Source organism: Centrocercus urophasianus, unplaced genomic scaffold, assembly GCF_019232065.1.
Source record: "Centrocercus urophasianus isolate 14NV4802_14NV808 unplaced genomic scaffold, USGS_Curo_1.0 seq_707, whole genome shotgun sequence".
In the NCBI taxonomy this organism is placed as follows: Eukaryota; Metazoa; Chordata; class Aves; order Galliformes; family Phasianidae; genus Centrocercus; species Centrocercus urophasianus.
The window spans coordinates 24182-51688 of NW_024885319.1; the positions used below are offsets into that span (position 1 = coordinate 24182).

General features: G+C 56.9%; 3 protein-coding genes across 3 annotated transcripts; all 3 read right to left on the reverse strand.

The window, feature by feature from the left end:
* Positions 1-232: 232 nt before the first annotated feature.
* Positions 233-12555, reverse strand: CDC25A (cell division cycle 25A). The gene is made up of 16 exons (XM_042837476.1): positions 12413-12555; positions 10611-10696; positions 8486-8540; positions 7826-7861; positions 7649-7685; positions 7190-7291; positions 6296-6406; positions 5553-5687; positions 4903-4977; positions 3751-3903; positions 3389-3481; positions 3003-3065; positions 2811-2909; positions 2173-2303; positions 1961-2072; positions 233-726 (listed from the first exon to the last, which is right to left on the reverse strand). Exons 1-16 carry the CDS (start codon positions 12553-12555, stop codon positions 586-588), a joined length of 1572 nt encoding a protein of 523 aa, XP_042693410.1. The 3' UTR covers positions 233-585.
* Positions 12556-13529: 974 nt separating this feature from the next.
* Positions 13530-18818, reverse strand: LOC122170537 (E3 ubiquitin-protein ligase TRIM7-like). The gene is made up of 7 exons (XM_042837475.1): positions 18399-18818; positions 16506-16592; positions 15830-16060; positions 15658-15680; positions 15302-15417; positions 15096-15128; positions 13530-14195 (listed from the first exon to the last, which is right to left on the reverse strand). The coding sequence occupies exons 1-7, from the start codon at positions 18816-18818 to the stop codon at positions 13684-13686; spliced, it is 1422 nt and encodes a 473-aa protein (XP_042693409.1). The 3' UTR covers positions 13530-13683.
* A 2222-nt stretch (positions 18819-21040) lies between these two features.
* Positions 21041-26938, reverse strand: ZNF777 (zinc finger protein 777). The gene is made up of 5 exons (XM_042837477.1): positions 26546-26938; positions 25482-25608; positions 24897-25010; positions 23962-24216; positions 21041-22485 (listed from the first exon to the last, which is right to left on the reverse strand). The coding sequence occupies exons 1-5, from the start codon at positions 26921-26923 to the stop codon at positions 21398-21400; spliced, it is 1962 nt and encodes a 653-aa protein (XP_042693411.1). The 5' UTR covers positions 26924-26938; the 3' UTR covers positions 21041-21397.
* Between the last annotated feature and the right edge of the window lie 569 nt (positions 26939-27507).

Genomic DNA, 27507 nt, shown 5'->3' on the forward strand with positions numbered 1-27507 from the left:
GGAAATAAAGCAGTTCAGTAAATGAGAACACGATAGCACAAAACACACCATTTCCCACAGGGTTTTGTCTGGAGGGCTCCTGCAGCACCACGTGGGAGCCCCAGCTGTAAAGAACCATTTCCTCACCTCACCAAAACCCAATCAAAGCCGAGAGAAAGAATGAACCCCATCCCTGCCCCCTACAGCAGAACCAAGCCTCCAGCACAACCCAGATGATTCAACTGCAGCACCATTAAGCTTGGTCGGACTGTATTTAAATTAAAACAAGGCATTTAAAAAGCTACCAGCACTAAAAGACCCTCACTGCTCGCCCCAGCCGTGCCCCACGCACGGCACCGCAGCCTCCTCCACCAGCTGGGGGATGTGGTGATGTGCAAAGTCGTTCCCATGGAGCAGCACACAGCCCCAAAGCCAGCTCCAGCCAGCTCCCAGGTTGCTCAGTTCCAGCGGTGACCGCAGCATTCCCAGCAGGATGGGATTGGATTCCCCAAGAGATGAGAGCAAACACCAGATAACCACCAGCAAGGAGCAGGCTGCAGCCTTCCCCCCGCCACGGGGTGCAGTCTTTGTTCACTTTTTTGGCCCTCAGAGTTTCTTCAGGCGGCTGTACAGCTCCCGTTTGCTCCTCTCGCCGGCCCAGGTTCGGCTCTTGGTGCGAAATCTTTTCAAGTCTTCTTTAAAGTCCTCGTGGTGCATGGGGCGGTAGCTCTGGGGCTCACAGAAGCTCTGGGGGAAGAAACGCGTTCGTTTCTGGTCTCATTTGACTGTGTCACAGGCTCTGAGCACAGCCAGCAGAGCTGCTGACACCACTGCCACCAGAACAAACCACACAGGAGCCCCACATCAGATACTGATGAGCAAGGCCCAGTGATCTTCAGATTACAGCTACTTCTGAAGCGAGGGTTACCAAAGAAAGCACTTTTGGCCCTGCAGACAGAGCTCTCACCTCAAGCCTTTTGGCAGACTTCAATACACAGCACAAGCAAGCAAAGTATATTCAGCATTCACCCTGAAGTCATACAGATCTGGAACACTTGCTTGTCTGGCTCAGCCAGCCCCCATCTCACAGAGCAGCACATGGAACTCCGCCATCAGCTGTCCCATGCTGCCACCTCGAGGCCCTCCAGCCCAGAGCCAGAACAATCCTGAGACACCCACAGCCACACAGGGCCAAAGCACAGCAGCATCCACCACTGTGAACAGCAGCAACCCAAGTGCTGGGATATCACACATGGGGAGCAGCACACAGCACTGCCCTGCCCCACAAACATGGGCGCAGGGAGGATGAGCATCTCGCATCTGCCTGGAACTGCAGCAGTTCTCCAAGCAGAGAATCTGAGAGATGGTCCAAAGTGTGAGGCCCTGGGAGGGACTGAAGTGAGAGGCAGGCCATGGTTCATAGCATCAGACAGGGAGAAATGGCATACAGTGACTGAAGTGCTGCAGAAGCAGAATGAGGAGCACCATGATGGGAAGAGCCACTGGCACTTATTGGTCTCCTCCGTGGAAGGATAGGTTGGAAACTCAGAGCTCAAGTTTTCTGATTTTGCTTTTTTAGTACAGCACAAGGCTTGAGGTTTCCATGTGTCATGCAGCAATTACTGCCAGGTCTCTCACCTAGCCTGCAAAGTCTAGGAGAAAAGTCTTAAACACTTTCTCTGTGTAATATTTTGAACTCCTAGTTGCTACAGAAAGACAAAACAGTTTCACATCTTACTCTAGAAACAAAGGAAAAGTCTCCTGGCTATGGCAGCGAGGCAGTTCTGAGGTGTGGAATTGGCTTAGAGAAATGAAGGCACTATTGCTGCCAAGTTCTGACTGCTCTCAGTGCAGGGCTGCGCTGTGAAACAGCAGAAAGAAAAACACCCCAGGAAAAACACTCTCTGCTCCACAGAAAGTCTGATTTGAGGTTCAGGTATTTTGAGAGCAGAAACGTGGAGCTTCAGGGGGCCTCACTTACCCGGCACCGCAGGAAGAAGTCCCTGTACCCCCCCTTGAGGACGTAGAGCTCAGGGTAATGCAGGTTGGGGTACTCATTCCCCAGCCTGTCCCGCTCCCTCACAAAGCGGCACCTGCAGACGAGACCCCGTGTTAAAGATGGCATTAAGCTGCAGGGGGGAGCAGTGCCTCCCCTGCCCTCCACAGCTCACGTGGGGTTTGTGGGTAACTCACATGCGGGGCCCCCGCTCCGAGGAGAACTCGCAGTGGAAGACGACGATCACCCGTTTGTTCTTGGAGGGAGGGATGGGGTTCTTAAGCAGGAAATCTTCCACATCCTCCTCCATGTGGAGGTTTACAGCATCCTGTGAAGGCAGCCGGTAAGCAATGGGTGCCATCCCACTCGTGCCAACCCTCTCTTGATACTGGGGACAAAGCCCCAAAGCAAAGCAGGCACCGCACGCAGCCCAGTGCCGCACTGCCTGCCATCCCAGAGAGCCCCACCAGCAGCTGCAGGCGGCCTGCTGGATCTCACTCACTGTACTGCAGAGGGGCAGCAAGCTTAAAGAGCAACAAGCTTTAACAACACCCCCACAGCCACTCATTCTATAGCAAAAGACCATGCGTTCAGTGAAGCATCGTACTCCTACCAGCACCTCAGAGGTGAGGATGCTGGGCACTGCAGGTGATGCACCCTGCCCTGGAGCTGCCTGCCCACTTGTCTCCTCCTCTGCAGGAGAAGGGAAGCAGTTCCCCCCCCTTACAGAGCACAAACCAGGTGTGTGTGCAGACCAAACAGCACAAAGGCACACCGGGAGCCCAGGGCTGCCGTTCCACGCGCTCTGCCTTGCTCTCCCACTACCACAGCACACCTTGATGTGTCCTCCTTCGTACTCGTACGGATAGCGGCAGTCAATGATCACACACTGCTTAATGAAGCTTGCAAACTTCCCAGTCAGGACAGACACAATCTGAAAAGAAAAAAGAAAGAAGCACTTTAATTGTTTAGAGGGCTTTTTTAATTACTGAAGTAAAGAATGCCTCGCTGTCCCCAGAGCACGTACCATTTCTGAGTCAATGTACTTTAAATCTTGATGCTTCCCATCAACAGTGTGGAACAAATAACCCTAGAAAACAGACAGCATTCAGCAGAGAACACTTCAGCCGTGAGCCACACACTCAGCACCCAGCAGTCAGCTTCAGAACATGCTGCACTGACAAGGATTTCTGGAGCTAAGCGTAACATTCAAAAGTCCACAACCCCAGGGTTCAGGGGCACAGCTTTTCTTTGGCTCCTGCACTGAAGATCTTGCAGAAATCACTTCAGGACTGACCTACGAGAGCACCATTCCCACTGGCAGCCCCCAGGGACTGGGGACGCACTGTGAAGAAGGGAAGAGCTTTACTTCACCTCTCTAGAAGAGACCATTAAACCAAAGCACGTGATTACCTTTGAGAAGTCACCAATAAGGTCCCTCTGGTCACTGGCCAAAATGCTCTCAATTTCTGCTGCAGAGGATTGCGTCTTTACTATTTTTGTGTTCTAGAAGAAGAGAGGTTAGAGATGAATGCCAAACACTGATGGTATGAGACTCCTTCCCCATAGGGTAAGAGAAGAGGCAGCATTTACTGACAGCCTGATGCACAGCTTCCCCTTAGGATCAATAAGGGTTCAGAGCACACAGCCCCTGCACCACCTCCGTCAGCCCCACACCACACTATCAGAGCAGCAGCTCCCCCAGTAAGCTCAGCAGCTCAGCCCCAGTGACCTTCACAAACGAGACCCCTGCACCACAGCACCAAGCCACCAACCACTGAGTCTTCAGACTGTGCTCCAGGCAGGCTTTTCCTCTTCTTGCTTTTCCCTGGAGAACTCTCCTCCTGGGACCTCTCCATTCTTTTCTGGGTGGTTCTGCTCACACCACTGGGCAGAGACGAAGAGCCAAAGAGGCGGCATCGCCTGGCCTGGGGGAGAGACAGAGAAGATGTCCAGCAAAAACCAAGATGAGAAACTAAGCAGGCCTCAGACTTCCAGACTACCCAGCCTAGCATCAAATGCTGGCAGCCCTGCCTACAGCAGAGGGGTGGAAGCTTGATGATCCTTAGGGTCCCTCCCACGTCAAGTCATTCCATGATATGATGATATGGTATTAGCAGGACAAGGGGAAATGGTTTGAAGTTGAGGGAGGGCAGCTGGAGGTTGGATGTCAGGGGAAGTTGTGTGCTGTGAGAGCAGGGAGGTGCTGGAACAGCTGCCCAGAGAGGCTGTGATGCCCCGTCCATCCCTGGAGGTGTTGGAGGCCAGGTTGGATGGGGCCCTGGGCTGCTGTGCAATGGGGAGGTTGGTGGCCCTGCATTGGTGGGGGGGTTGGAGCTTCGTGATCCTTGAGGTCCTTTCCAACCCAACTATTCTATATGATACGATATGACGATGTGATATGACTGCAGTAAAGTTTGGCTCATCTAAGGTGCTGTCACAGCACAGCAACAGCAGGATGTGCTCAGGACCACCTACACTGGGGGCTTACATTCCCACTAACAATTGTTTCTGGCTGTGAGGACAGACGAGCTCAGAGCACAAGGCTGTGTGCTGGCAGAATGCTTTGTATCAACCAGCAGACCATCCAACAGCAGATTCTGAGCCTGCTGTTGGACCCTGCATTGCCCTCACAGTCTATTACCTGAAGTCTGGGCTACAGGCATTCCAGGTAAGGCAGTGAGAGCTGTATTCAAGATACGCCAGTATCTGATAAGGGAAGTCAAGCTCTCCCCCCATTTCTAAGTGTCTGTGTAAAAAGCAAGTTCCCGTGGATGCACACCACTGAGAGCACTGCCCTACACTGGCACAGCCTCCCAGGCAGCAGGCTTAACAGGAACACAGTCCTGCAGGGGTCTCACACTGCCCTGTTTTGTGGCTGAGGTACAGGATCAGAGCACCACGAGCTCTGTGAGCACAGCACTCACCCGGCTGTCCGGCCTCCTGCTGACCAGCGGCGCGGTCCAGAGGCTCGCCACGTCCGATGGCATCTCCTCATCGTTCTGAGAAACAAAGACAGTTCACTCTCATCTGCCTCTCTGCTGACAGATGCTGTAAATACCTGAAGCTCCTGTAAGCTTGGGCAAACTTTACAGCTGAATTCAGCTGCCTGAGCAGTTTTAAGAACTCTGCTACCAGCTGTTATTTCACTGGGCGATGAGCTGAGCCCCATTGGAAAGGAGAAGTTAAATCAATTCGTTCACTGATAAAACGACGCCCTTCCAAAGCCTTAAGCACGTCAAGTTCAGTAGGAACTGGACTTCTGAAAGCAAATATCACTTTCAGCTCCCTCAGTGAGTTCCTAAAGAAAACACCAACTCTTCCAGTCATCCTCCACGGCTCCACAACTCAGTAGGAACAGCAATACCTCTCTGACTGCTGCTCACACACCAAGCAAACCCCATCACCTGCACGAGGGATCAGCACAGAACAGACGCTACAACGGAAGAGTTGAGAAACACCCCTGAGTCTCTCAGGAACCCCTCGTGCCTGCCTACCTGCAGTCTGAATTACCACCAGAACGTGCATGTTACTCCATGTTACAGAGAGAAGAGCATCACATTTCTTTTGCACCTACTTTCAGATCTTGCTCGTCTAAGAGCTCCAGGAATCCGTCGTCATCTTCGCTTTCAGAGCAGGTCAGGGAAGGCTGCTGCAGGAAAGCTGGCCTGTAGTTTTCCAGTTCACCCGTGGGCATTTCTTGACTGGGAAACTGAGACAGAACGTTTAGTTTTAACTACATTCCTCTTCTTTACAGCAGGATGCTGCAGATGGAAAGAGTGCCATCTCACCATGGTGATTAAGATAGTGGCTAATCCTGCACCTCGAATGCACTGACCTGGGCAAACCCCAAACCAAGCCCCCATACTTTATTTGGTCCATCAGCCTGGTCAATTAATAGGGCCCCTATCTGGAAACACTGGATAGTGAAGGGATGAAGGAGAGGAACAGATGATGGCAGAGGAACAGGAATTAATACCAACTCTGTCAGGAGCACTGAGATGAAGCACTACCAGATTCAACAAGCACAGACAGGACTCGGCCCCAGGCTCTGTTTCTGTGCAAGGATCCAACAGCATCTACTCTGCACTGCTATCCACTCACTGGATGCTCTGTGCCACAGCCACAGCTCAGCATTGCCCAGTGTCTCAGCCAAACAATACAGATTTTCACATCTGACAGACATAAGCTTCCCTTTTGGGCACGTGAATAGTGATGATATTAACAGCACTGTCCCAGAACACAGCCACGACACGGTTTTTCCTCCTGCCAGCAGGTAGCAGAGGATAGAATGACTACCAAGACCACTGAGGTGCTTACCTCCTCAGCCAGGGCTGAGTTCTGCCTTTGGCCAAGAACACTCTTCCCATCATGGATGTGTGCAGAACTCCGAGAAGCTGGCTTGGCTGGCTTCTTAAACTCAAATGATTCCTGAATTGAAGAGAGGAAAGCGATCAGTTTACCAAAACAATGAGCTGTGCACACTGCCAGGACCTTTGTACCTCCTTTCTCCCCATTTAAGCTACCTGACGTTTTGAATTCAAGCTCCCCGCTGCCAAACAGCAACAGTCTGAGTGCACTGTAACATCTTTGCTTTGAAAACATTCAGTGATTCACCTAACACAACCAAGTTCTCACCCCATTACCTGCAGGCTCAAGGCATTTTGGTTTTCTTCTGTTCTCTGCTAAAGAAGCCACGGTAAGGCAGCTGCAGCCTGCTGAGCAGAACTTCGCCTGCTGCTGGGTGACGGCGCTGGGCCTGTCAGCAGCCTGCACACAGCACTGCCAGCAGCAAGGCCTCCCAGAGCACAAAGATCACGGCCCAGCCGTGCTGCTGAGGAACCAGAGCTCCCCACATTGGGGCTGAAAGAAGGTATGGAGATCTGGGCAGCCTCCTGGAGGCACCATCACCCAGACAGCATTATGGAAACTTTTTGCCTTGCCGCAGACCAAGAGGAGCCAGGTGCTACAGCAAGGAGGAAGAAGCTGTACAATTAAAGCCTCCCTCCTTGCTATTAACCTATTATCAGCTTGCAGTCACCGCAATCAGCGCCGTCCACTTTGCTGCAGCTTTCTCTAAGCTGAGCTGCACAAAGCTCTGTGATGCCCTGCAGCCTGGCAGCAGCTCCCAAACCTCTCCCACCCCACGAGGAGTGTTGATTCCTCAGCGCCGCCTCTCACAGCACACCACCTCCAGAGACATGCAGTACTCACATTCTCCTTATTCTCATTCTGTTCTAAAAGCTGAAAAGCATTACAATCCGTGGAATCCGAATGGCTTCTCTTCAGAGCAGGACTGGAGCCCAGGAGTCTTTGCTGTACAGTGCAGACAGAAGTGCTAGTTAAGCACCACGCAGTGCAGCCTCTGCACAAGTACATCTTAAGCACAGGAGGGGCATTAGTGACACTGTGAGCTCTTCCCTTGCAAGTGAGTGCAGGCTGTGTGCAGGGGTTTCAGCTGCATTACAAACAGACAAAGCTACACAGGAGAAATCTTGCAGCCAACACACAAACTAGATTTCAAGTTCATTAAGCCCCAGCTTTCAGTTTTCAATCAATACCATAACAGCTGCTCTAGAAGAGCGTAAATGAGCAAGATGTGGGAGGTTCCCAACTACAGTCAGCACAGCAAGCCCTTTAACACTCCTGCAGGGTCAGCACCTCCTCACTCACCGGCAGTGAATGTATTCTTCTGAGAGGCAGTCGAAGGCTGCAATGAGAAAGAACACTTTTATTTCCAACATTTCCTTTGGTAAGGCAGTAACGAGAGCAACGCTCCCTTTTTGCAGGACTATAAGGCTGGAAGCAAACCCACAGCAGTGACTAGAAGTCAGACAGGAGAATACTTACTTCAGCCTGCTAGATGCAAGAATTGCCTTCTCAAATCTGAAAGAGAAATGCCCCACAGTTAACAACAAAGGACAGCATGCTCAAAAATCAACCTTGTTTTAAGCCACAGAGCAAACAGAAGCCAGATGCTTCCTGATAATGCTGTCCATCTCAAAAGGTATTTATGGCCATCTTATCCCACCCTGGTTCTCAAAGCTCTTGCTGGAATCCCACTCTCCCTCCTTTCCTCAAAGGACTTCCAGCACTGATTAGACACGAAGCCGGTGCCAAGAGAAAAGCTGGGGAAATTGAGGACCAAAGGCATCTGCCCCCCACCCCCAGGATGGAAGATTAGGAAACGTGTTCATTTACAGCTGATCAAGAGACAAATTGCATGCTAAAAGCAACTGCACGGAATCAGGACACAGCCAGGCAGAAGCACCCAGTTAAGGACCCAGAGCAAACTGCAGCTTCCACTGCAGGCTGCCTCAGCTCACTGAGCTGCAAGCTCTGGGGCAGACAGCACAGCAAGGCAGCCTGCACTTGCAGAGCTGGGAGCACAGCCTTCCAGAAGGTAAAATCAGAGCAAAGGAGAAGCCACGTCAAGCCTCTCATCAGCCCACATTTGTTAACAGCACAACGTGAAGCTGCTGAGCTCAGGCTGAGCAGCTGCTTACGTACGTTTCCTCTCTGATGTCGCTGGGGGTCGGAGTGCCAGGAGAGTCCAAGGCACAACCTGCAGAACAGACAGCAATTCATGGTGAGCCCCGGCTCGGCCCACAGGAACACAAGGTGTTGGCCATGGCCATAAGGCTCCTCTAAAGGTGCTGAGTTCAGACTGAAACTGGCACAGAAAGCTGTCCTCTGCACCCAGCAGCACACCGAAATAAAGGCAAGCACTCCATGCACAGCACAAGCACAACATCACCACCACACAGCAGCTTCTAATCACTGCCAGATACAGCCTCTGTGATCTGAGCCCACAGCCACACAGAACTGACCTGAGTAACACGACAGGCACCCAGCTCAGCACCTTAATCCTAAGTATTCTGTAACACTTGTGATTTGCTAAGGAGATGGGAAGAGGAGAAGAGAGCCAAGCAGCAGAGATGCAGCCAGTTCAGGTCCTTATCTCCATGCAGCCTGCCAACTGCACTTGCTTTTTAGTGCTTCCTTTGAAGGCTGAAGTACTGCACAGAGACTCTGGTGCAGAAACTCAGGTGGAAGCACTGATTTCCATCACTGGGACAGACAGTGACACATCAAAAGCTCTCCCCACTCCACAAGTCACAGGGTAATACCTTATTTCATTTCCACTGATAAAAGCCACCTCATCTGAAGAAGAAAAATAAAGAGAACTTCTCAACAAGCATCTGTACTACAACAGCTCCCCAGCCTGTGAGAGTCACATCAGCACACACAAGCAGAAAGCCACAGACAAAACCCAAGCCACAAGAGAAACCCTGCTTGGCAGCCTCCATGAGAGCATGCACAGCAGGGTAGCAGAGCTTGCCTTTAAAGAGAGAAACCACAGCCCAACACCTCAGTTATCACCCTCCAAAGGGGGACTCAATCTGGTCCCATAGTGAGCTGAAGGCAGATACGTGCTGCGTCCCAACAGCAAGCAGCAGAATGCAACCTCAGCTTCCAGAGCACAGCCATGAGCACTCACAGGGCAGCACCAGCTCACTGGGGCAGCCTGCCTCAGCCACCTTGAGCAGCACTCATCCTCAGCCAGCTCTTCGGCAAGGGCTGACCCACTCCCAACAAGGTGCAGGCCTACTGCTGTTACAGCGCAGAGCAGCGGGGCATCAGCACACAGCACTGACACAGTGGAGTTTGCCTCTCTGGAGCACAGAGCAAAAAACAGGTCAGCAGCCACATCTAACAGTCATCCTAAGAGGATTCATCATCATCCCATCAGCAGAGGGGTGGCAGCAGGGACAGGGAGGTGATTGTCCCTCTCTGCTCTGCCCTCATGTGTCCCAATCTGCAGTGCTGTGTCCAGGTCTGGAGCCCCCAGGACAAGAAAGACAGGGAGCTGTTGGAGAGGGTGCAGAGGAGCCACAAAGATGCTCAGAGGCTGCAGCACCTCCCTGCAAAGACAGGCTGAGGGAGCTGGGCTTGTTCAGCATGGAGAAGAGAAGCTGCGGGGTGACCTCAGTGCAGCCTGCAGTGCCTGAAGGGAGCCTGCAGCCAGGAGGGGAGTCAGCTCTGTGCAAGGGGAGATGGCAGCAGGACGAGGGAAATGGTTTGGAGCTGAGGGAGGGCAGCTGGAGGTTGGATGTCAGGGGAAGTTGTGTGCTGTGAGAGCGGTGAGGGGCTGGAACAGCTGCCCAGAGAGGCTGTGATGCCCCGTCCATCCCTGGAGGTGTTGGAGGCCAGGTTGGATGGGGCCCTGGGCAGCCTGGGCTGCTGTGCAATGGGGAGGTTGGTGGCCCTGCATTGGTGGGGGGTTGGAGCCTCGTGATCCTTGAGGTCCCTTCCAACCCAAGGCATTCTGTGATAAGAAGCAAAAAGAAATGCTCTCTCTGCCAGGCCCCCTTTGGAGCCAGAACCAGTTTTTCCTCCATGCAAACCTCACTGCAAACACAGTCTAGGACAATTGGAAGAGAAAACATCCCAAAACACGGGCTGCAGGAGGCCTGCTGAGCAACAGAAACAAGCCTGCCTTCCTCCGCAAGTGTGAGGGTGAGAAATGGCTGCAGGGACCAAAGGCAGCACTATTTCTGTATTCAAAACTGTAAGAAGAGTGAGAGTGCAGTGCTTCCCATTACTTCCTCGTGATTCACTGAGAACACCATACCTGAGTCTGTTGATTCTGAGGACACTGTTCTTTGCAAACCATTGGCACTCTTGTTTCCCAGGTCTTGTGCAGTATTTTCATGCTGACTGTAAAAGAAGGAATTTTAAATGCTTTTTAAGTGAGAAATACAAAACAGGAGCACAAGAAAGCAGACATACAGCACAGGACTGAGGGCCCTTTCAGTCACCTTGCACCACACCACCAAGCCTTCTGCACAACACAAACCAGGAGGTTTTGGGGTTTTTTTTCCTCCTCTGACCATTTCAGAGCCTCTCATGCTCTTGCGTCTTCACAAACAAAGGATTTAATAGAACAAAATAACAGCTTGCAATAGAAGTTCAGGACTAAAACCACTTTGTGGAGTGTGATATTGGTGCCTGGGGGCACAGCAGCACCTCCCAAACTGTGCTCTGGGAACACCCCTATCAACAGCCCATTATCTCTCCCAGGACTGTAACCTCCTCTCCAGCACTGATTTCATGATTGTTCCGCATATAGAAAACAAGCTTTGAGTTTGAGAACTGGGGGGTTTGGCCTGTTTTGGTTTTGGGGATTTGTTTTTGGTGTGTTTTTTTTTGAAGCAGAGAAGTAGTTCAAGTTCAAACTTGAGCCCAAGCCCTTCCCTGCCCACCAACATCAATGGGTGCAGCCCCCCCACTTCCTGGGGGCAGGAGCACTGTGGGCACGCACTGCTCACACACATGAGCAGCCCTGGTGCAGAAAATACAAGCATCACGCAGAGCATTCCTCTGCATCACCTTTAAATGGGGGAAAAAGCTACCGAGTGGGGCTGCTCTTATCGTACTGATCAACTCAGAAGATGAAACAGGGCACAAGGTGGGGGTGCAAAGCCACAGGGCAGAACACCCAACATGGAAGGGCCCGGTGGGAATCCTCAGCAGGAATCCCTGGAATCTGAAGGCGGGAAGGATCACAGGGCTGAATACAGAAATAAGAACCATCTAAAAGCAAGCAGCAAAGGAGAAATACCGGCAGGGCACTCAGGACTGAGCAGGAGGTCAGAGTGAGAAGGGAGCCACAGGAGAAGCAAACTGCAGAGCAGGAAAAGCACCCACACAGCGGGATGAGATGAGACGGCCAGAGCAGAGTGAGGGAAGATGGTGGCACGTGGGGATGTGGGAATGGGACGGCACCGAGTGTGGGCAGGAGAGCAGGGCGGGAGGGGAGGGAGGGGAGGCGAGAGGTGCTGTGAGCAGCAGGGGGAAGGAGAGACACGGTAGGGCTGGGAGGAGGGCCGGGAGGAGCGGGGTCTCGACTTGGGGGCGGCAAGGAAAGAACTGCCCCGTGTTCCGTTTGGGGTGGGGGATCACCAGGCCTCGGTTTGGGGGCTGCTGAGATCCTGGAGGCCTCGGTTTGGATGGGGAAAAAGGGGGTGGGGAAAGGCTCATCGAAGGCTCCGTAAGGGGGTACGGAGCGGGGAGAGCCCTGGGCCGCGGAATTAGGGACCGAAGAAATCCTCGGGGGTTAGGTTGGAGGGGGGAGAAACGGGGCCTCGAGGCGCCGTTGGGGAGGAAGTCGAGGGGGCTGGAATACGGCGTTGTGAACGCGGTACTCGAGGGGCAGGGAGGAAGGGCTCCTTTCTGTCCGTGCGTTGGAGGGGAGCGAAGCGTGAAGAGCCCCAGGCCGGGGCTGCGAGGGAAGCCCTGCCGGCCTCGCCGCTGTAAGCGGGCGGAGAGGGACCTGCAGGCTTCGCTCCGGAGCCGAGGGGAAAAGCGGAGAACCCGGAGACGCCGGTTAAGGGGCGAGGGGGTAAAAGAGGGCCTCGGTGGGCTCTGACTGACCCGTGTCCCAGCTGCTCCATAGTGAGGCGGAGATCTGAGACCGGCGAGAGCTCGGTGGGAAAGAGAGACTTGACCGCGGCGGCGGGTGAAGCCGAAGAGACGTGCGGGAGACGGCGGCGGGAGGCGGCCGGTGCGGGATTCATGGGGCCGAGCAGCGCAGAGCGCGACCGTCCTGCTGTCAGCGCTGCCCGCGCCGCTTTGACCCCGGCCGCTACCCGTCGCTGGCGCCAAACCGCCTCTCCACCAATCAGAAGCCTCCTCGGAGCGGCGCGGGGAGAGGGAGGGCTTTTCTCTTCAGCTCTCCCCGCCTCTGATCAATCGGAGAGGAGGGAGGAGCCGACTCCCTATTGATTGGCAGGCGATCTGTCCAATAGGGAGAGGTTATCCCACTAGGGAGAGGTTATCCCACTGACCTGGCTGCGGAACTGCATTTCCCGGCGTGCAGCCGCCGGAGAACGCGTTGCCCGCCTCGCCGGCGCATGCTGGGAAATGTAGTCCTCTGCCCCAGAGACGCGTCTGGCCCCATCCCTACTCGTCCCGTAAGGATATTAAAAAAAAAGGGAAGATGAGGAAAAACTCGCACAATATAAGGCAAAAACCGGGCCTTGGCGAGCCAACGAGCTCTCCCCGTGTCACCTCTGGTCAAAAGAGATCTTTGTGAAAGCGATCGGCAAGCACTGCCCGCAGGAAGATGGCGGCGGAGCAGAAAGATGCAGAGCCATGGAGACGCGTGCGACAAACAGCACAAACGGCCCCTCGGCAGCGCGTGACACCGAGCCGTGCCGTGCACACACCAGCAGAGGGACCTGGGCAGCCCACAGCGGGCACAGACCCTGCGGGGCTGTAAGGAAGGGGGCAGGCTCTGCAGCAGGGCTGTGGGATGGCACAAAGGGAAATGGCTGCAAACCAAAACGGGAGATCCACGTGGATGTGAGGAGGGAGTTCACACGCTCGGGGTGCTGAGGCGCTGCACAGAGGCGCGGTGCTCATCCCTGGAGGCGCCACAGACGGGATGGGCTGGGAGCACCGGTGGAGCTGCGGGCATCCCTGTGTGCTGCAGGGATTTGGACCGGGTGGCCTTTACAGATCCCTTCCAACTCAAACCATGCTGGGATTCTACAATTCTAATGATTTTAATGCTCTGAAGGACTCAGCAGGAGGAAGTGCAGCAACGACCAGGGCAGAGGTGCAGTGAGTTTGCATGGATGCTGTGCCATCCCCATGCTCATCAACCCAGGACGTGGGCAGGGGAGCAGGGGTGACCGACTCCATCAGGAGCACAGCTTGATGTAGGTTCCTGGCAGCCAGAGCCAGAAGTAAGGGAAGACCTTCTCGCTGAAGGAGACTTTGAACTGCAGGATCTGTCGCATGTTGTCAGTGTTGTAGAAGGTTACTTGCCCGGCCTCATAGTCCAGATGGACCCTGATGCGCCGTGGTTCTTCCTCCAGGCTCAGCGGGGTGGGCGGCATGGTCAGCATTGTGTAGCTGCTGTCCCAGTCCATCCGCAGGGCCCAGATCTTCTCCATAGCCACCTTGAGTGGCTCCTTCCTCTGCACAGACTCCAGGGCCACCCCCACAGCCCAGTTGTTCCCATCCCCAACCTCCAGCTCCCAGTAGTGCCTCCCAGCCGTGAAGCCCTCAGATCCCAGCACGCTGGCGGTGCCCGTAAACCTCTTGGGAGTGTCAGGGAGGTCCTGCTGTCCTTCTGCTATCTGCAGGGTTCTGCAGTCACTTGAGATGGTCAGGTACGGGCTTGCTGTCTCGAGGTCCAGCAACACCTTCACTAATGCACAACAGAGAAGAATCAGCCTGCTGCCTGCTGAGAAACCAGCCAGCACCTTTCCTTCCTCTTCCATTGGGCTGGGACAGGTCCTACGGGTACAGCATCCAACCATGACCCACCACAAATGCAGCACCCACAGCTTCCTCAGGGGGCACAGACATGGGGCACGGCGTACCTGCTGTTCTCCCCGTCAGTCCCACAAGAGGAACAGAGCCAGGTCTAAGCATGACAGAGCTGCTCTGCTTCCCAGAGTAAGGCTGCAAGGCAGTGCTGTGCCAGGCAGGTCTGGTTGCTGCGATGGGGAGCTCTGCTGCTCCTAGCCCTGCTCTGGGGAGCACCCAGGCCACCTCCCTGCAGAGCTGCGTGACCACACTGAACGTCACCCTGGGCCTCAGAGGTGTCACCACTCAGTGCCACCACCTCAGGCCCTCCACTGAGCCCTGGAGCCTCATATCCCAAACCCCAGTGCAGGGGAAACTGAGACTCATCATCTGCAATGCTGAGGGCAGGGAGCAGCCGGCCTGCAAATGGCTTCAACCAGAACACAACAGCCCCAAACCCCACCATGCTGCTGGGATTGCTCACAAGGCTTTTCCAATCTGTGCCTAAAAGTTGGCCCAGGGTGTGCATAGGCCCATAAGTCTTCCAGATCATGGCACAAGAATGAAAAGATCTCTCAAGCCAGCGCAGCCCAGCTGTCATTTGGTGTTGGGCACCTCGGGGTGGTTTCTGGCACAGGGCTGACCTGAGTTTGTACAGCAGGCAAAAGCAAGAGGCCCGGCTTTAGGTGGCCTTTGCATTTAAATGTTATGCCTTGAACCCACCACCGCCCTAAGGGGGCAAGGAAACATTTCAGGAATGTTTTTCTCTCATTTGTCCCACCAGCTTAAGCAAACTTACCTCTTTCTGTGTCCAACTTGCTCAGCAGGTTCACTGCAGGAAGGAAAGGGAGATGCATGAGGGCTCTGGGAAGTGTGGGTCAGAAGCAGAGCCCACCTCCAGCTACTGCAGCCCTGAGCTCTGGCGGTGACCATCTGGGAGCTGCCTCAGCCTGGAGCCCACTGGGACCATGGCTGCAAATCCAGCATCGCTCGCTGCCTTTTTACCTCTGAAGTCACCCAGCACAGCCTGGACCTGCTCGCTCGTCTTGCACAGGTTGCTGACTGTCCTCTGCAGCTCTGGGGAGACCGGCTCTGGGACAGGGAGCTTCGCTTCCATGCACCTGGGGGAGACAGCCTGCAGGGAGCCCACATCCAGAGCCAGGAGGGAAACGGGCACAACAGAGGGGACAGATGTCACCCAACTCCCCAGGGCCTGGCTGGGGTCACAGTGCGTCCCAGGCACCGACACATCACACTTAGGTCCTAACTACTTAGGGGGCAAAACCACCTCCTCCTGGCAGCTGCTGCTCAGCATCCAGCAGGTTTCCAAGCACCTGCCCAGTGCTCTGCACAGTTCTTACCTGTCCAGAATGCCAGCAATATCCTGGGAGAGAGAAAGCATCAGTCAGGGCTTACAGCACTGCGGAGCAGCGCAGCCCCCAGGCGCTGAATTCCAGCACGTAGCACAGTGATGGGGAGCAGCTTGACACCGGGATTTGTCACCCAAATCCCTCAGCTCAACCACAGCCTCACCGTCAGGAACTCAACTGCCGGCTGGTCACGTTTCTTCTGGATCTCCACAACCAGCTCCTCCAGCAGCCTCCTCCTCTCTGAAACACGGCAGACGTACTCTTGGTGCTGCTCCATCAGCCTCTCGTGTGCCTCATCGAGCTGGGCCAGCAGAGTGCCCTCCTGCTCCTTCAGAAACTGCTGCAGCTGCTCAAAGGCAGCACGAAGCTTCTGCTGCTCTGAGGCCACCGTCCCCTGTGAGACACCCGGCCCTGAGCACCCCGTCTGCTGCGGGGAGGGGACGGGGATCACAGCGAGGAGACAGAGGCTGGGAGGGAAAAGGGTGGATGTACAGAAGGTTATACGGGATGGACAGATGGCAGGACATAGGAGATGGGTATATGGAAAAATATACAGGATGGATGAGCGGAAGGATGAGCAGGATGGATGGGACAGACGTATGGAAGGGGATACGGCATGGACATAAGGAAGGAAATATGGGATGGACACCTGGAAGGAGAGATGGGATGGATGTATGGATGGAGACATGGGACTGACATATAGAAGGATGGACAGGGTGGGAGAGAGGAAACAGCAGTGCTGTTCTGGAGAAGGAGGTAAGTATGAATGGGGAGAAGGGCTGCACCCCCAAAGAGGTGGGTGAGCGGGCAGGGAGCGCAGGGCAGAGACGGGCACACACCATCAGCACGTTACTTCTGGTTTCTCCTTCGGGATTAAACTCTTCCTTCTCTTTCTCTAGAAATGCCAGATTGCTCTGGAGTGTTTCCTGGAGAAAAAAAAAAGGAAAAAGCAAATCCTTTCAGCACTTGGAGCATTACATTTGCAAGACGGTGACACCCAACAGCCCTATGGAGACAACACGGCTGTGCAGCATGGGGTGAGTGTGGTGTATTTGTGAGCTCACCCCAAGGGGAAATGCTGAGCTCAGTGCCAGCCTCCAGCTCACCCCGAGCACACCATGCATGGCTGCAAAGCACCTGGCACGCAGCTGCTTTGGCCAGAGCTGCGTCTGGAACGGCGTCATGTGGAAACCCTGATGTTTGTGGGTATTTTTAATTAGGAAAAAACAACTTTTGGTGTTGGAAGCAGGATTTGTGGGAAGAGGTTTGGAGCAACAGCAGAGCTGTGTCTCAAATGTGCTCCTAAATTCTCTGGAGTGACATAGAAGTGCCTTACTGACATATGGGGCGCTGGGGAGCTCAGGGGCTGCAGAGGGGTGAGAGGGGCTGGGGGAAGTGAGGAGGCAGAGGGAAGAGGCAGGAGAACTGTTAGCCCCAGCAGAGCAGCAGGGCCATGGAGTACAGCCCAGGGCCAGCTGGGAGCCAGCATGCAGCTGGGGATGGGCCTCCATCCTTGCCCCAGGGGGAACCTCCAGCCACATGGAGACGGACCCCACATCTGTGCCTTGAACAGATTCAGACTCACGTCCAAAAAGAGCCCCAAGACAAAGCCCAGCAGGAGCCCAGAGCTATGCCTAGGTAGGATCCATATTTGTGACTGAAATGGACCCAAAATCTGTGCCCAGAGGGGACCCCAGCTCCACACCTGGAAGAGATCTCAACCTGTGCCCAGAGGGGACATGCTTGTGACCAGTGGGGACCCCAGCCAGCGCTCAGAGCACATCCTGACCTGTGCCCACTGAGTACACAGATCTGTGTGTAGATGGGACCCATAGCCGTGCCTGAAAGGGACACCAAATCCACGCCTCGAGGGGACCCCAACCTGTGCTCCTGTGCCTAGGGGGGATCCCAGCTCCATGCCTGGCAGACACCCCAACCCACACACAGAAGGGACCTCAGCTTCCACATGGAGAGAACCTTGACCCATGCCCAAGAAGGACCCTGACCTGTGCCCAGAGATTTGTGCCTAGATAGGATCCCAGACCTCTGCCTGGATGGAGCCGCAGATCAGTTCTTAGAGGGGACCTCATTATATTCCCCTGTGCCACAGGGGACCCTCAGCTCCATGCCTGGCAGAGACCCCAACCTGTGCTGAGAAGGGATCCAGATCTGTACCTGAATTGGGCCCCATTATCTGTGCCCAGTGGGACAAGAACCTGTGCCCAGATGGGACCCTGATCTGTATGTAGAGGGGACCCTAACCTGTGCCTGGGATCCAGGCCTGTGCTTCGATGGGGCCCATATTTATGCCTGAAAGAGACCCCAAATCTGTGCCTAGAGGGGACCCTGAGCCATGTCCCTGCACCCAGAAGGGACCCCAGCTCCACGTCTGGAAGACACCCCAACCAGCCCCTAGAGGGGACTCCCGGCCTGCGCCCCCGTGCCCGGAGAGGGCCCAGATCCACATTTTTGCCTGAAAGGACCCCCAGATCTGTGCCTTGAGGGCAAACAAACCCAGACCCACGGCCAAAAAAAAAAAAGCTCCGCGCTCAGCACAGAATTCACACACACCCACAGGGGTTCCCAGCCTGCGCCTCTAACGCTAGAGGCACCCCGGCTCCGCGCCCAGGGGGGACCCCGACCCGCGCACCTACAGCTGGAGCTGCCGCGGCTCCACGGGGTGGAACCCCACACCGGGTTACCCCCCCCGACTCCCCTTCCCGTCCCCCTACCCTCATTATCGTCGCGGCTTCCTCCGCCGGCCGGGCTCGATGCCGGCAGCGCGGAGCCTCCCGGGGGCACCGCGGGCACAGCGCCCGAAAGCAGCTGTGGCAGAAGAGCTCCAAAACCTCGTCGTGCTCGGGGCAGCGCGGCCGCTTCGCTTCTTCCCCCGCCGCCTCCTCCACGGCGGCCGCCAGCTCGGCCACGGCGCCCAGCGGGAAGTTGGGCCGCAGCGAGCCGGGCTCCACGGCGGCGCGGCACTGCGGGCAGGCGGCGGGGCGCGGCGGGGAGCCCAGCAGGAGCCGAGCGCAGGCCGAGCACAGGCTGTGGCCGCAGGCGGTGAGCACGGGCTGGGAGAAGAGCTCCAGGCACAGCGGGCACGTGGCCTCGGCCTGCAGCTGCTCGCCCAGCGCCCGCAGCGCCCGCGCCATGGCGGGGCCGGCGGCAGGACGGGGGCGGTGCGGAACCGCCGCGGGGCGGGGAAGCGGAGACTGTGCTGGGCAGGGGGGGGGGAATATGTGGGGAGGTGGGAGGAGAAGGGGGGGATCCGGCTCGTGCAGCTGCCGTCAAATCCTGCAGGGCTGAGACGGGACGGAGCCGGGCTGAGCTCCGGGCTGAGCTCCGTGCTGCTGGAGCGTCCGTGTGCTCACATAGCGCTGAGTGCGTGCTGTGCAAGGCGTGTGTGTGTGTGCGTGTGTGTTTACGTGTGCGTGTGCATGTGCATGTGTGTACATATGTGCGTTCGTGTGTGTGCATGTGTCTGTGTGTGTGCTTCCGTGTGTATGTGAACATCTGTGTATGTGCGTGTGTGTGTGCACATCTGTGTCCATGTACATGTGCGTGTGTACATGTGTGTGTGCCTCCACATGTGTGCATCTGTATGTCCTCATGTGGGCACAGGGATATCCGTGTGTCTGTGTGTCCGTCCATGTTGGCATGGGGATGGATGTCAGTGCATGTGTGTGTGTGTGTGTGTGTGTGTGCAAATGCATGTCTGCCTCTGACTACATGTGCACCCATGTACATGAATGTGGCTGTGGGGCTGGGGATGTCCGTATGTCCATTTTGGCATGGGGATGGATTTCAGTGCACATCTGTGTGTGCACGTGTGTGCATATCTGCATGCCTTTGTGTTGGCACAGACATGCATGTGCATTTGTGTTGCACTGAGTGCTTTGTGTTGTGCATCTGCACATGGATCACTGTGTGCATCAGTGTACTGCATGCATGCATGTGTGCATAGCTGTGTGCCTTTTCATCAGCACATGCAGGTTCAAATTGCTTATGTGCATGAGTGCATGTGAATGTTTGTATGCATGCAAATGTGCAACGTGTGTGTGTGTGCATGTGTGTGCATTGACATACATGTGTTTCCCTGAGTCTGTGCACATGCTGTCTGCAGCCAGGAGGTGAGCTCAGCCATTCTCGTGGCTCCCTCCCAGCTCAGGACATTCTGTGTCCTGTTTGCACATGACTGTGTGTGCATGTGTGCACTGCTGAGCCTGTGATGTCAGCACACGCCTGTATGTGTGCACACATGTGTGTGCCCACACGTGGTTGTGTGTGTGCACCACTGCCTCTCCGTGGAGCTGTGCGTGTTTCTGTGGGGGTAAAACCAGCACTCCTGACTGCTGCAATGGGAGCTGAGCCGGGTCTGAGCAGCGAGGGGTTGCTGCTGTGCAGCGCTGGGCCAAGCAGAGCACAGCTTAGCCAGAGCCCAGCATGAGCCGGGCTGCACAAAAACCAGCAGAACCCATCAACGTGTGGGGAGAAATGGGGATGCTGCCCTATTGGTGGCAGCCAGGGCTTCAATAGGACACAGGCTGGAAATGACCGGGCAGGCAGCTGACTCCAAATTCTTTTTTCCCCTCTGAAGTCAAAACGGAGACCACTGGGATCCATGCTAATAAACCCTGGTGGCTTCATCCTGTGCTCGCTCTGTTCACTGATGCCAACACGAGATGTGACCCTACAGCAGCCAGGAGCCCCGCACCACCACAAACACGGGGACTGGAGGAGGGGCAAAGGGCCCCGCCAGGGCTGCCCACACACAGGGGTGTCCCTGCACAGTGCACTGTGGGCCCGAGGCTCTGGAACCAGGAACGGAGCCGCATCCCGTGCTGCCACGCATCTCCCATAGCAGCAGGACTGGGTCAGTGCCTGCTGGAACCGTGCTGGAAGGACGGATGGCCGGCGATGAGTGCTGGGAGGAGCCAGGCCCTGCCACAACCACGTCCTTCAGCTGCAACTCCTATTTTATCCTACGGCATCATCCATGAGCGCAGCGCTGCCCCCAGAGCTGGGCAGGCACCTCTCAGTGCTTCTCATCAGACAGAGACCCTCCTCATCCCACCAGGGATGGGCAGAGCCCCTGGCAGAGCTCTGTGCCACAGCTGCCAGCAGAGCATGGGAAGAATAGATGTAGATCATTGGATTTCTTATCATAGAATAATAGAATCACAGAATGGCCTGGGTTGCAAAGGAGCACGATGCTCATCCAGTTCCAACCCCTGCTGTGTGCAGGTCGCCAACCAGCAGCCCAGGCTGCCCAGAGCCACATCCAGCCTGGCCTGGAATGCCTGCAGGGATAGGGCATCCACAGCCTCCTTGGGCAACCTGTGCCAGTGCCTCACCACCCTCTGGGGGAAAAATATCCAATTAAAAGTTCCTCCACATTTATTAAAAAACCAAACAGTAGATTTAAAAAGCAGTTAAGAGTCCTACTCCAGCAAAACACCCTGTACAGCTTTCTCTCCTTTGTTGTTGTTTTTTTTCTCTAACGGTGAGGATTCTCCCTAAATCAGCTGCTTCTGTTAATTTTATATATATATAATCTTTGAATTCTGCCGCGCGGCGCTTGCTTTAACTCATTAATTTATTTCCCATCAGCCGAGCCGCCTCCAGCAGAGCAGCGGCGCTACCACAAAGCTTCCGAGTGCTGTCCATGCCCTGAGCCGGGGTGGGGGGAGGGAGAGACGGCGGAGGAGGGGCGGAGGGGCCGCGGCAGCCCTCACTCTCCCACGTGCGTCCTCAGGTGGTACTTGAGGGACTGCTTGTAGCGGAAGCACTTGGTGCACTCGGTGCAGGGGTACGGCCGCTCGCCGGTGTGCGCCCGCTGGTGCTCCAGGAGGTGGTGCTTCTGGGTGAAGTTCTTGCCGCACTCGGTGCAGTGGTACGGCCGCTCTCCCGTGTGGATGCGCTGGTGCTCCAGGAGGTGGTGCTTGCGGATGAAGCCCTTCCCGCAGACGGCGCAGGCGTGCGGGCGCTCGCGGGTGTGGATGCGGTAGTGGTTGGTGAGCTTGGACTTCTCGCTGAAGGTCTTCTCGCACTGGCTGCACTGGAAGGGCCGCTCGCCGGTGTGAGTCCGCTGGTGCCGCAGCAGGTGGGAGGGCCGCGTGAAGTTCTTCCCGCACTGCGGGCACAGGAAGGCCATCTCGTTCTTGCCGGCGTGGATCCGCTGGTGCATGATGAGGCTGATCTGCAGGCGGAAGCTGCGCCGGCACTCCCCGCAGGTGAAGGGCCGCTCCCCGACGTGGGTGATCTGATGTTTGCTGAGGCTGGACTTGTGGCTGAAGCTGCTCTCGCACTCGGAGCACTTGTAGGGCTTCCCCGGGGCCGGCGGCCGCGCCGGGGCTTTGAGGCCGTGCTCGGGACGTCGCGGGACCCCGACGCCGCGGCGCGTGTGGCTGCGCTGGTGCAGCAGGAACTGCTGCTTGTTGCGGAAGCTGAGGTCGCACTCGTGGCACTCGTAGGGGCCCTCCTTGAGGTGGTTGCGTTGGTGGATCACGAAGTTGATCTTCAGCATGAAGCTCTTCCCGCACTCGGGGCAGATGTAGGGCCGCTCCCTGGTGCGGTTGCGCTGCTGCTGGGCCGTGGCCGGCTTCATCTCGCCCGCATCCCTCTCGCAGGACGGCGTTTTGTGTGCACGGGCGGCCGCCAGGCTGCGGGGAGCCGCCTTGGAGCTGCACTGCGCCTCGCAGCCCAGCCCGGCCTCGTGGCTGGGGAACGCCGGAGGATCGCTGCGGCCCGAGAACATGGAGCACGGCTCGTCCACGTCGTCCTCCTCCTCCTCCTCCGTCTTGATCACGATGCCATCCTCTGCCAGGAGAAAGCAGAACAGCGTTACGGCCCTGCAGGTGGGACACGGCTGGGGTTCAGAGCACTGGGAGCTGCCAAAGGGACTCTGCAGCCCCCATCTGCCCTGCAACATGAGCAGCTCCTGCTGGCAGCAAGGCGGCAAGCAAGGGAGAACAGAGAAGCTGCCCCTCGGCCTCCGGCTCTGAGCGCTCGGCCCGGCACCATCCCCTCCTTTGGCTTCCCAGGGCCACCGTCCTTCCCAAAGGATGGGATGTGCAGGATGGCCGACGGCAGGGGGCCCCCACTGGTGTCACTGACACCGCTTTTGGTTTTCCCCAAAGCTTAGTTTGTTGGGTGACACATGGTGTGCCCTACATTGTCACCCTCAGTGGACCCTGAGTTCCAGGGGAGGCTCCACAGGAAGGACAGACAGGTTTCTCAATAGAAGTGGCCAGCACCAGGCTGTCTCAGAGGCACAGCACTCCCCCCCGACACATGCAGATGGAGAACAAGCATTCCCAAGGAGCTGCTCCCCCAGCAGCACTTAGGTTGGGTATTAGGAGGAAGTTTTTGAGCCAGAGGGTGGTGAGGCACTGTTACAGGCTGCCCAAGGAGGCTGTGGATGCCCCATCCCTGCAGGCATTCAAGGCCAGGCTGGATGTGGCTCTGGGCAGCCTGGGCTGCTGGTTGGCGACCTGCACACAGCAGGGGTTGGAGCTGGATGAGCGCTGTGCTCCTCTGCAACCCAGGCTGTTCTATGGTTCTGTGATCCTCCAGGGCTGCTGCTGTTCTCCTCCCTGCTGCCCACCTGCTGCTGGCCCTGAGCACAGAGCTTGGGGCTGAGATACAGAGCTCAGGAGGGCCTCAGCTCTGCTGCTCTCAGCAGCTCTCTCCATCTTAACACCACCAAAAGGCAGAGGGTCCACCTTCTCCACACTCCCAGTGCCCCCCAACATGGTGGCAGCAGCTGCCCACTGTGCCCGTCCCACACCCAGCTGAGCAGGGGAGGACTTTGTCCAGACATCCACTTCTCTCCACCCCCAACCTCACTGCACCCACCCTCCCCACAGCGCATGCATTGCAGTCTGGCTGCCCTCATTCCTGTCCTCCACACTGCCCCATGCGCCCACGTGTGCAGGGACACAAACCCACACTGCAAGTTTTGCCCCTCAGTGGGGCTCACACCCCAGGAGACCCCCTGAGTGCCTTTCCATCAGACTCTGGTTCCTTTCCATCTCTTCTCTCCAGAGTTTGCACACTCACTGCATGTGTATAAATGACTCTCTTAAACCCCATTCTCATTCCTGCAGCTCCACTGCCTTCCCCCACCCCAAGCCCTTGGCTTTGCTCCCTTTCCAGCCCCGTGGGTAAAGGCTGCTCACAAAGGCAGCCCCAGGGCTGCGCTGGGGACACTGCATCCCCACCACGGTGCAGCTCAGCAGCCCCCAGGCCACACTCACTGGTGCGTGTCTCCTCCCAGACCCCTGCACCCCTCACCTGTGCAGCTCCCGTGGTGCACGATGACCCTCTGGATCTCGCTGTAGTCCCCGACGTACTCAGAAGGGTCACCCAGGCTGGTGCCTGGCAGCTCTCGGGGAGGGGACACGGAGCCATAGGGGCTCTCGCAGGCAGCCTCCTCATCTGGGCTCTGGAAGCTGCCCTCCGATTGCCCTGACATGCCGTGCAGCTCTGGGTTCTCGGGGCTGTCCTCTGGAAGCAGCTCCTCTGTTTTGATCACGACTCTGATTCCAGCTGCAGCAAGGAGAGATGCACACCAGCAGTCATCCCCAGGGATCCCAGCAGCCCCTGGTTGCTTCCCACAGGGCCGTCCCCGCTGCTGTGCCCACCTGGGTGCACGGTGTGCCCCTGCCCCTCGCTCAGTCCCACCGTGAATGCTGCACGCAGAGCTCCTGAATCACCCCACTGGCTCTGAGCACTCTTTGTCCTCTGCCCAGCACCCTCAGCCAGCACAAACCCCAGGCTGGGGCATTTTCTCATTTAACATCAAGCTTTTTCCAGACCAAGATTGCGGGCAGAAGGTGAGAGTGACACAGCCCAACACCTCCCAGGCCCACCACCTCCCAGATGTCCCCCTCCCTGCAGGTCTGTCCTGCAATGGGCAGAGCAGGTTGTGGAAGGCTGTGGATCCCTCAGATGGCTGCAGTGGGAGCTGAGCTGCCTCTCCTTTCTCCCCACACGGCCCGAGGACGTGCTCTGACTGCAATGCTCCCCACACTGACGGCTCCCCGACTCCGGGCTCTGCCTGCCCTGCTTCATGTGCTGAGCCATACCTGGACGTCAAATCCCCCAGCAGCCAAACCTTTCCTCCTCCTGATCAACCCTGCCACAGCTCCCAGCAACAAAGCCCTGAGCGCGGCCCCGTCCTGCCTGTGGTGGGGTGGATGGGCTCCAGCCCCCCACGGCCGCCTCACCTGCGGTGGCATCGCTCATCATCTCGCTCTCCTCCAAGTCCTGCTCATTCCTGACCCGCGGTTCCTCTCCCTGCTCGATCTGGGACAAAACACCGGGTTTGGAAATTGCATAGTCTGTTGAGAGACAGAGGAATGGAGGGGGGTTACTAGAGAGGGACGCAGAAATGCCCCATTTCCCAGCTCTCCTCAAACCCAAAATGTTTTATCTCTGGTCCCAGAGCGGGCGCTTCTTACAGCTCCAACACACAAAGCCCCAGAAGATCACAGCTAACACTGCGTTGGCCTATTTGCTTTTCCCCCGTGGCAGCACCAGCAGCAGACCCAGAGGACGGGGGGAAGCCCCTGCAACAACTGCAGGGTGGGCAACAGCTCAGGGGGAGCCCAGGAGAGCTCTGTGGGACAGTGGCAGAACAAAGCGGGCATTTCGGAAGAGGTGACCCTACACAGCAGCAACAGAGCAGGACTGGAAACCTCCTCCTGTGTTTTTAAGTCTGCTTTTAAAATGGGACGTCTGGCTCCTTCTGGTAGGAGTGGGAGGATGCCCAGAACCTCCAGCACAGGTTGGGAAGCAGCGCCTGGATTTACCCAGCGAGATCAGCGACTCGTAGTTCCCCTTCATCACATTCTTGTACAGCTCCTTCTGCCACTCCTCCAGCTTCTCCCATTCCTTGTCGTTGAAATAGACGGACACGTCGTCAAACGTCACCGGCACCTGCAACCACAAACACCTGCTCAGACAAACGAGGTAAAACCAGGCACTGCAGCCAGACCTCATCCCCGCTGATGAGCTGACGTAAGGCCAGACTCAATTACCCCAAAACTCCGGGGAAAGCTCTCCCCGGGCCCCGAGGAATCATCCGTTATTGTCTGCAAATCGCCCAGCAGCGGACGGCAGTTTCTAAGGCTGTTTGCTGAGCTACAATTTCTGCAGATAAATTCAGGATGCAGTCGGAGCAGAGCTCTGGGAGAGGAGCACCATGCTGGCCCTGCCTCCCGATCGCCGCACACTCAGGTCGGGGTGCAAACACTCAATTTTCCAGTCCCAAAGGCAAACTTTCCCTTCGCGCAAAGAGGAGATGAATGAATATTCATGGCAGGCGCCTTTTGTTGTTCTGGAGCCCAGGCTGTGTGGGCAGGCACTGCCCTCCCGCAGGTCTCCATCGTGTGCTCCTTCCCTGGGTACCAGCATCACCAGCTGGGGATCCAGAACCAAACAGCGCCCAACACAGCTGGAAATCCAGCACCATACAGCACCAAACAGAGCTGGGGATCCAGCAGCACACAGTGTGAGAGCTGGGGATCCAGCACCATATGGTGCCAAACAGAGCTGCAGATCCAGCACCAAACAGTGGCAATGAGAGCGCTGCCAAATCTCCACGGTTCCTTGGTTCGGACTCCAAGTGTGCTGAGGAGTGAATGGCTGCAGCGCAGCCGTGTGAGCTGGAGACGAAACCTCCTCCCTCAATTCCATCTTAGTTCTAAGGATCTCCCATCAGAGGGTACCAAGAAGTTCAGGCAGTGCCTGCGCCCCCCCCGCTCCCAATGGGGAGCAGCTCTGCTCACAGCTGTCCTCCCCATCTCTGCCCCACCTCGAGGAGGACTCTGGGCGCAGCAGCTCCCTGCCCTCCCCACAGCCCGGGCCCCGTTACCTTGGGGACCTCTCCTTTCCTGCCGGGGGGCAGCCGCAGGATCCAGAAGTTCCTGTTCTTCAGCAGGTTCTCCATGTTCTCCAGGCGCCGCTGCAGCAGCCCGTACTCCTGGATGAGGGTGCCCAGGGCTGCACATTTGCTCTCCAGCTGGTTCCCCAGCTCCGTCGCCGTCTTCTCACAATCGATCAGCTTCTTCTCGGCCACCCCGGTGCGGCCCTCCAGGTCCAGCAGTCGGGTGGCATGGGAATCCACCTTCCTCTCCACCGCCTGCACGGCCGTCACCACAGTCAGGGACAGCTCTGCCGTCTGTGTCTCGCGCTCGGAGGTGCGCTCGGGGCCGGCACGCGGCTGGAAGGGTGAGGGGCAGCGCGGCCGCATCCCCAGCTCTGGAACCTGCAGGGAGGGGGTGTGGGTGTCAGCAGGATGCCTGCAACCTTGGGAACATACCTGGACGTACCCCACAGGTTGGGAACTGAGAGAGTCTGAGGAACCCCTGGGCTGCAGGGCACCCAAAGGTTGGGGACCCTCAGGGTGGGTCTCAATAGGATGGGAACACCGAGGGTTGGGGAATCCCATGGGGTGAGGGCAGCCATCGGCTGGGAGCCCCAAAAGGCTGGGGATCCCCTGGGCTGGAGACCGCCAGAGGTTGGGGGCACTCAAAGGATGGAGATATCGGCAGGTTGGGGACCTCCACGGCCCGGGGCCGACCACCCTTACTGCAGAAGGGCCGTCCCCACACATTGCTCGCGTCGAGCTGCCCGCAGTCCCGCGGGACGGGCAGGGGGACGGAGGTGACGGTGGGGCGAAGAGGAAAGGGACGGCCGAGCCCCGTCGCCATGGGGACAAAGAGGTGACACCCAGGGATGAAGGCCGGGGGGGGGTCTGCCGCTGTCAGCCGGCCGTGTCGCCATGGGGACGGGGAGGTGACACGGGGGGCAGACGGCCGAGAGACCACGGGGAGG